General features: G+C 54.6%; 1 protein-coding gene across 1 annotated transcript; it reads right to left on the bottom strand.

Annotated features, from left to right (window-relative positions):
* Positions 1–3236: 3236 nt before the first annotated feature.
* EFNB3 (ephrin B3) lies at positions 3237–9293 on the bottom strand. Its single transcript, XM_008062345.1, has 5 exons — positions 8880–9293; positions 6387–6679; positions 6094–6186; positions 5883–5987; positions 3237–5452 (listed from the first exon to the last, which is right to left on the bottom strand). Exons 1-5 carry the CDS (start codon positions 9002–9004, stop codon positions 5043–5045), a joined length of 1026 nt encoding a protein of 341 aa, XP_008060536.1. The 5' UTR covers positions 9005–9293; the 3' UTR covers positions 3237–5042.

Here is a 9293-nt window from a genome sequence, read left to right as displayed (position 1 = left end):
CCCCCCGAGGCTGCTCAATCTCCCCCCCCCCCCCCCCCACCAGCCACTGGTGTGGGGGGGAGCTGATGCCTGAGTTGCTGATGGTAACTGGGGGAAGAGGGACAACCAGGAAAGTGAATGCTTCACTTCTCTGTGGGAACTAGGATTACCTGGGGCCTGGTCTCCTCAGAGCTCCCTTCAGGACTTCACTTTCTCTGCTACCTTTCAAGTATCTCTCTTTTGCCCAGTTGTCATTTCCATATCAATGTTCTTTTTCTTTCCCCACCCAACTCTCTGAGCCCACAACAGCCATCCCCCTGCCTTCAAACCACCCTGCAACATTTCTCCTGGGTCTCAAAATCTCCCCAGCCCCATGTCTGTGATTGCCCGTGGAATCCCTTAGGAAGCTCCATTTTCTATTCTAACTGAAATTTCAGATGTGATATCAACCATTCCCCATCAGGAATTCTCACTGCAACCCCTTGCCCCACTCCCCTTTCCTTAGAACCCCAACACAAGCCAGGTTCGGTGGCTCAGCCTGTAATCCTGCGATTTGGGAGCCTGAGGTGAGTGGATTGCCTGAGCCCGCGGGTTCGAGACCCGCCTGGGCAACTTGGCAAGACCTCATCTCTACAATAAATCAAAAAATTAGCTGGGCGTGGTAGCGCGCGCCTGTAATTCCGGCTACTCGGAAGGCTGAGGTGGAAGGATCGCCGGAGCCCAGGAGGTCAAGGCTGGGCAACAGAGTGAGACTCCAACTCAAAAAAAAATCAAAAACTAGCCGGGCGTGGTAGTGCGCGCCTGTAGTTCCAGCTACTCGGGAGGCTGAGGCGGAAGGATGGCCGGAGCCCAGCAGGTTGAGGCTGCAGTGACCAGGAGCATGCCACTGCATTCCAGTCTGGGCGACAGAGTGAGACTTCAACTCAAAAAAAAAAAATTTAGTTTGTTTAAAAATAAATTAGGCCTGGCTCAGTGGTTCAGCCTGTGATCCCAGCACTTTGGGAGACTGAGGCGAGTGGATTGCCTGAGCCTGTGGGTTCGAGACCAGCCTGGGCAAAGTGGTGAGAGCTCATCTCTACAATTAAAAAAAAAAAAAAAATTAGCCGGGCGTGGTAGCACACACCTGTAGTTTCAGCTACTTGGAAGGCTGCAACAGAAGAATCACCGTAGCCCAGCAGGTCGTCGCTGAGGTGGCCGTGAGTATGGCACTGCACTCCAGCCTGGGTGACAGAGTGAGACTCCAACTCAAAAAAAAAAAAAAAATTAGCCGGGCATGGTGACATCTGCCTGTAGTCCCAGCAACTCGAGAGGCTAAGGCAAGAGGATTGCCTGAATCCAGGAAATCGAAGCTATGTTGAACCGTGATCATACCACTTGCACTCTAGCCTGCATGATGGAGTGAGACTCTGACTCTAAAAATAAAGCAACACCTTATTACTTTCCATCCTCCTCATTCTGTTACTCTGTTTTGTTTATATCACCTTCCACTACCAGAAATTGTACTATGTTGTTCCCCACCTAAATGTGAACTTCATGAACGTAGAGGCTTTACCTTATTCATCATTTACCCCCCATGCCTGAAACAGTACCTGGAACAAGGTAGACATTTAATATGCTGTTGAGTGAGTGAATGAACAAACAAATGAACAAATGAATGTCTTCCTGTCCCTGTAGTCATTTGGTTGTAGTCCTTACCCTGAGAGTATGTTTGCGTATTTGTACCCAGAAAGCAAACAGGATGGCATGTGTTGTTCTGTGTGGAAGTCACCAACATTTTCAAATAGCTCAAAAGACACACAAGTCATTGCACATGTGAAAGGCTGTAGGTCTTGTGCTATGAATGCTGGGGGCTGGTGGGGAGTCTCCGGATGCCAGTGCTCTGAGGAGGCGTGTCCCAGGGCGCTGTGCTGTATGTGCTGTTCCTCTCCCCAGCTGTGCATCTGTCCCCAGGTGTCTTCCTGTCTCTCAGCATGTTATGATGTCTTGGCTGCTTTGGTGAGGTGTTTTTCTGTCACAGAGACTATTTATCCCCACTTCTCTTCCCTCTTGTCTCTCCACCTGTGCCTCTAGATGTATACGTAGGGGGTAGTTTCCCTCAGCTCCCTTGCCCCCTCACACACCGCCCTGCCCCAGCCTTGGACCCCCCCTCCCTTTCTCAGTGGGCCCTGTTGCTGGGCTCCGTGTTGCCATAGTGACGGTTGCCAAGTCCCTGAGGCTGATAGCCAGCGATGGGGCTGTCGGCTCCATCCACGCGGGAGGCTGAGGGGGGCTTCCCATTGTGTGGCGAAGGGGATGTTGCCATGACAACCAACCCCCACTAAGGGGAAAGGACCAGCCCTTCCACCCCCCATGAGCCTCCCCACCTCAGACAGCTCCAGTGTGGGCTCAGAAGACAGGAGTAAATTCCGGACAGCCCAGTACCTGGCCTCCCAATTTTCAGCTCCCCTCCCGCAGTGCCTGTGCCTCTCAGGACCCAGGCATCTTACTCGACAGGGGGAGGGGCGGGGTCCCACTGGACAGAAGAGGGGAAGGGGGACCCCTTGACCTCCAGGCAGATGGGAGACAGCGGGAGGGGACCTAAAGTCAGGGGAGGGGCGGGGAGGGCAGAGGTTGTGACCCCTGCTGACTCGCTCCAGTGATGCTCCTGACGGCTGCTTTTGTGGTTGGAGAATGGGACTGAGTCTAGGGGCCTGGGCACCCGGGCTTTTAGGGAAGAAGAACCTGGGTTATGGATATACAGGGAACCAGGGAACAGGCAGCTCAACGCCTAGATCTGAGTCCTTCCTACTTTCTTCTGGTCAACCATATCCCTTCTCCCCACATGAGTTCCCAACAGCAAAATTCCCCAAGTCAGAGGTGCCTTGGGTAGGGGTGGTATGGAATAGACTTTAACATATGAACATGTTTTTACCACTTTTATCCTAATGATGACTTGCCTTGTCTCCAGTGCTTTGGTTTAACAAGACATACAGACTGTCTCCACAGGTGAATATACATTCACATACATCCCCACTTAAATGTACTGGCAACCTCCACTCGTGCCTGGGCTCCTCTATCCCTCCCCTGCAGGTGGTTGCTTCTTCAACCTGCTCACCCAGCCCATTTTGTCCTCCCGATGCAGTGCCCACCTCACCACTCCAAATCGACCCTGTCCCTACCCACTCCCCTTGGTTTCATGCAATCCAATACTCAGCTTGAAAGTCATTCTAACCACCAATTCTTTGTCTCAATTCATGTCCAGTCATTCTCCAGCATTCTTGTCAACTTTTGAAGTTTTTTATTCTTTTTTTGGCTTTTGTTGTTCAAATTTCCCTTTTACAGTAAAACTATTGAGGTGACGGACCCCGCCACCATGACAATATCAACTTCCTGTTCCCTGGAAGGAGCAATTAGAAAAATCAGGAAGGAGCTGGGAACTACAACACCAGAAAGATGACTTGACCTCTGGTGGACAAAGCAACCTTCTTGGCTGGTGACTGAGGTGGCCAACTTGGTGCCCAAGGGCAGCTTTGATCTAATAAAACTGAGCTGGGAGGATACTGAGGCAACACCCAATTATACACTAGAGGGCAGGAAAAGGTATCAGCTGGTCACTGTGGAAACAGCGGCCATTGCTAAGTACCACTGTCAGCTAGACCAGCCAGTAGGCCACCATTTTGGTCACTAATAAGGGAACTATAAGGGAACTGTGTTGAGTCTGAAAGGAGTAGGAAATGGAGGATGGGATGAACAAGACAGCCATCTGGGTTACCAGGGGAGAACACGTGGATTCTTGGGGTAGTCCTGTTGATTAACACAGATTATATTGGGATATGAAAAGGAAAGAACAAGACAAATTGGGCCTGCCACAGCAGATGGCAGTCATCTTAGCTGTCCTAAAATCAGCACAGAGCACAAGGGAAGGGAGATCCTGGGAAGTGCCACTGAATACTAAGAAAGCCCTCCTCAGTCCACCTCTATCCTCTTACAGTCAGTAAGTTCCAGCTTCCTCCTGAAACAGGAAGTTCTTCCTGTCCTTCTCCACATAGTAAGAACCATCCGCCTCCCACCCCCAACCCCGTCCCCCAGGCTAAGCCACTTGGAGTTCCAGCCAGACCACTTCCTATTTCAGAAGTGCTACTTCCTGTCCTGGATGAAGGCACTTCCAGTTCCTGCTGCACTGCTTCTGCCACTTCCCAGGCCATTTCTGTCCAGGCCTGGTCACTTCTTGTCTGGAGCAAGTCACTTCCTGTCCCAAGTGGCCCATTCAGCATCAGACCAAGTTCATACATGTCCCAACTGGTTCATATCTTGCTATTGGCCACAGGTCAAAACGGGACACTTCTTCTCATGGTAGCTGTCATGACCCAACCACCCCAAATGGCTGGAGTAAGTATGCAGAGGCTTAAGCCAGGGCAGAGAAGGCCCTGCTGCCCACGCACTGAGCTGGGGTGGAGTGCCACAGCCTTCCCCATAAGGTCCCCAATTTTGGCGGACTGAGGGGAGTGGTTGGTATGAGAGGTCAGAAGGGGGGCCAAAAGCTAGGGGGAGAAATGCTTTGATACCCCACCCAGGAGATGGGAGAGGCCCAGGATAAGAAGCCAAGAGGGTAAAAGGAGATGTAGGGAGGAGGATGCTAGGGAAGAGGAACAGACCTAGAGACAGAAGAGAGAGAAAGAATAAGAGATAGAGAGAAGAGAAAAACAGTGAGAGGCAGAAAGAAAAGAGGTGCCAACCAAAAGACAGACTGTTCCCGCCCTAGCTCTGGGTGGGTGAGGGGGACAAGGGTACCTGGGTCATGGTCAGAGAGGAGGCTGAGCCTGTGTCCCCTCCTCAAGGGAATAGGCCCAGGAACACAGAGACAGAGAGGGGTGCCCATGACCAAGCAGGAGGGCAAGAGGTGGTAGAGTGGAAGTCTTTAGGAATCCTAAAAGTGGAGAGCAGGGCAACAGCCAGGAGGAGCGAAGGAGCTGGTAGGGCAAAGGGAGCCAAGGAAATGTTAGAGGTGTCCCTCAAACCAGGAATTAAACTGGAGGAGCACCCCAAAAAGGGCTGGATTCAGGAGAGCCACATGGGAGGAGCCCTCATACCTTGTAGTAGATGTTTGGAGGGCTCTGGGGGGGCCCATCCTGCACGATATACACAGGATGCCCATAGTCGCCGCTCACCTTCTCATAGTGAGGACAGAAGGGGGGATCTGCAGCCCCACCACCCCGCAGAGCTATCCCTAGCTCCCCAGGCTCAGCCTCCCGAGGCCCCATTCCACCTCCAACCCCCAGGCCCAGAGACCCTCCCCTCCCGAAGGAGCCAGGACCAGGGTGGCGACTCTCCGAAGGCTTGGCCCGCCGTCTCCGCCAACACATGGCACCCCCAGCCCCTGCCACGCCCAGCAAGAGCAGCGCCAGCCCCCCTGCTGCCCCAGCTACTGCCGGCATGCTGGGAGGGGGCAGGGGGCCTTCAGCACCCCGGGAGGTTGCATTGCTGGTGGGGTCACCTGGCAGGGAAGGGGTGAAGGAGGAAAGAGGGGGAGGGACTTAAGGAGCCACCTGGGCATCTGGACTCCCAGCCCTGGGGGTCCCCATGGGCTTCCCTATTGGTGCCCAGGCCCCATGGGGACTTCACCTCCCCTCCCCCACAAGGACCGCTCAGAATCCAGGTGTCCAGCCCTTCAGCTTCCTGCCACGTAGTCCTCCCCACTTCTCTGACAGCACTGATTGAAGCACTGACTTGGCTAATTAGTTCTAATTGAGTCTTTTCCTCATTTGGCTTCTATTCCCCTCCCACCCTCCCATCCTCTCTTCTCCTCTTTCCTGTATCACCACCCCCAAAACTGAAGAGGGAGGAGGAGGAGGGTGAAGGCAGGGCAGCTGGGGTCTGAGAGCAGAGGAGGCTGAGGAAGGCAGTGGGCCGGCCCTGGTTCCTACCTGGCATGTTCTCCTTCCCAGGCTCTAGGCTGTGGGCTGCCCCTCGGTCTCTCTCCACGGGCATTTCAGATACAGGTTTTCGGGGGGCAGGCCCTCCTCGGGGACCTGGAAGTGGAGAAGACCCAAGAGAGAGGCTGAAACAACTGCCCCCTGACCGTAATGGCCCTGCCCAACCTCCCTCAGCTCCTAGGTGTCCCCCAGTCCCACTCACTCTGTCCCACTCGGAGAAGCACCTTCATGCCTCTGGTTAGGCACACACCTCCCTGCAAGCTCTCCAGGCCTTCCCGAGTCCCATCTGATGTGGCTGGGAGAGAAAAGCCAGAGGGAAGAGTTGGCACTCCCAAGCCTACTCCCTATTCTGGTCCCACACCCTGGCATGAACACCACCCGAGGGCACAGGGGTCTCCCTCTTGGCTTCAGTGGTCCCCCTCCCTTGTTTGCCCTAAGTCTCAGGAGAAGCTCCCCACAGCTCCCCACTCAACCCTGCCCTCTGCCCAGCAGTACCAATTATGTAGTAATCATGGTGCGAACGGAACTCATGGCCCCAGAGGTTAGGGCTATACTCCTGGAACTTGATGGTGAAGCGGAGGTCCAGGTCTGGCCGATCACAAGTGAGAAGGAGATTTGGGGCAGGGGGCGCCTCACAGCGCCGGCCCTGGGCACCCCCTACCAGGTACAACTTGTAGAACTCATAATTGGGAGAGGAGTGGGGGCCAGGAGGCCGAGCCCGGGGGCAGAGTAGGTCTAGCCGGTCCCCAATCTGAGGGTAGAGCACGTAACCACCCTCTGCCTGGAACCTATGGAGAGGAGGGTGAAGAGAACAAGGAAGAGATGTCAGAGGTCTGGTCCCCAGATCTTTCCCTCCCTCACCCACAACCCTCCAGGATAGTAATTCTCAGCTCATGCCTGCCTGCCTTTGTCTGAGAGGAAAGTCTGTTCTTATAGAGCAGGCACCAAGGACTCTGCACGCTTACACTGGAAGCAGCAGGAAGCCAGGCTCAGAGGTCTCCTGCCCCTTGGTGTGCCCAAATGCACTCTTCAGCCCGCCCTCACCACATGCACACTGCCATCTCCCGCTCCATCACCAGCCCCGTTGCCATGGCAACAGGATGCCAGTTACCAAGGAGCTGGCCTCTCTGGAACCACACAGCCCACCCCTCCCAGGTGATTTCACTATTCCATGGCAGTCAACCATGGGGCAGAGCCTCGCCTCCACCAGGCCACCACTGAATTTCAGGGCAAAGGGGGCGGGACAGGGTGAAGGATAGGGCGTGGCAGGTGATCCAGACCACTGTCTCAAGTTAGCCAGATAGCAGGATAGGAGGCAAATACCTGGTTTGGCAATGACCCTAAATGGGAGTAACGGGAAGCAGGGTCTGGAAGCTTGCTGCCTGGGTCATTCCCTTACTCAGTCCCCCCATTCTGAGTCTTAGACTTCCTGAGGAAAGTGTTCTATTGCTTTGGAATTAAAGGAGTTGACTTTTTTAGCCACACCTCCTTATCTCCTGGGCCAGTGGGCCCGGGCATCCACAAGCCCAGCACAACTTGCCAACCACTGCTGCCCCTCCCTGGACACTGACAGTTGAGATAGGGTTCCAGGACAAGGTCTTAAGGGACTGCTGCTTGGTATCTTCCCAGACTCCAAAGTGAGTCCCTCCCACCCAACAACTAGAAGAGCTCCCCCCAGGACACCCTAACTCCCTTTTCTAGGCCCTATTAAAATAAGCCTAACTTACGTCCTCAAGCTACACACCTGATATTCAAATTGCAGCCAGTAATTGGTGGGTGGGAGAATGAGTACAGAAAAGATATTGAAATTATACCCAAAGAGACATGAGAGGGAGGGATGGCAGGACGGGAAAGTGTGAAGGAGGCTGAGAAGTAAAGAGAGGAAGAACAATAACCCTAGCTATCCTTTAATGAGTGTAGTAATCTGTTTGAACACCTTACCTCTAATCCTCATAATAGCTGTAAAGATTGAGGATACAAACTTAAAAAGGTTGTGACATGTCCAAGTTCTCACAGCTAAAAGCAGCAGAGCCAAGATTAAGACCAAGGATTCGATCAGCTCCAGAGCCCATCCCCTACCCATGGCCTCACACAGCCTCCCCAGGGAAGCAGGAATTTTGCAAAACACAGAACTCTTTTGCTAGTGGGAAGTGGGATCTGCATGCAAGCAAGGGTCCCAGATGACCTCCCAAAGGTTCTGTCCTACCCTATGTGGCTTGAAGTTTCATCTGACCCCTGGCCTCTTTTTCAGAGCAAAGCAAGCATGCCACGGAACAGAGGGTCTGATGGAAGAGTTTGCAGCAAAGATGGGGCGGGGGGAGGGCAATGGAATCCTCAAGACTCCAGATGCAAGAGTAAAGAAGGCTTTAGGGACTCAAGACTTCTTCCAGAAAGAAGTCTCCCAGTCAGGAAGGCAGGAATTTCTGGTTGTGAACTCGTCCAGCCAATGGTTCACCAACCCTCTGGCAGCGGGCAAGAGTTGGGAGACAGGCTGTGAAGACAGTCAAGGAATCTTGGGGAAGTTGTCCCTAGAGTCCCCAAACTGAGCCCCCTTGCCTCCCATCTCCAACACTGAGTCCCTTTTGGAGAGAGAGGCACCCTGCCCTTCCCCTCAACAGCACCTACTCAGCAGCTCTCTCCTGAGAGCTGACATTAACCAGGCTCCCTCCAAGCCCAGCCCCCGACACAGGTCTCCCAGAGATCCAAATAACCACTTCACTGCCCTCCCCGCTTGCTACCCATGAACTTTCTTATACTTTCCCCTCTGGGGTCTCCAAACTCCTGACACATCGCTATCACCACCCACATCCAGCTCTGTGTGGGACCCGGGAGTCTGGCTTCCCGGGTAGTAACCCATCACCTCACATTAGGACACCAACACCTTCCCTCCAGCCTCCTCCCTGCCCAGAGAACCCAGCCCCCAAGTCCCCAAGGCTTCCATACCCTCTGCCCTGAGGTCTGGGGTCTCCCCATCCCCAGGCCGCTCACCTCTTATTCGCCGAGTTCCAGTAGACAGGCTCCAGGCTGAGCCCAGACACCAGCCCCAAAAACCCCAGCAGCAGCAGCAGGGCCCCGAATCGCATGCCCCCCGGCCCAGGTTGGGGGGCCCCCATGACCCCGCCAAGGCCTGGGGGGCGGGGCACCAACTCCCCCAAAGTCGCTCACCCCTGGTGGGGGGACTGTCTTGGCTGTCTGGCTATTCAGCCACGACCACCCCGGTGGCTGATGCCCCCAGCTCCCACGCGGACCTGCTTCCTGCTCTGCCCGCGCCCCCGCTGCAGAGCGCTGAGCCACACCAGAGCCCTTCCAGGGGCCGTCTACAGGCGCCCTACGCCCCCCCGGCCCACGCGCCAGCACCCCGGGATTTGTGAGCCCGCCTAAGTGGGGGAGTGGGGGAGCCGG

Source organism: Carlito syrichta, unplaced genomic scaffold (genome assembly GCF_000164805.1).
Source record: "Carlito syrichta isolate Samal-C Ts95f unplaced genomic scaffold, Tarsius_syrichta-2.0.1 Scaffold305688, whole genome shotgun sequence".
NCBI classification, from domain to species: Eukaryota; Metazoa; Chordata; class Mammalia; order Primates; family Tarsiidae; genus Carlito; species Carlito syrichta.
Note: the sequence above shows the minus strand (reverse complement) of the source record. Positions and strands in the feature narration are given on the sequence as shown.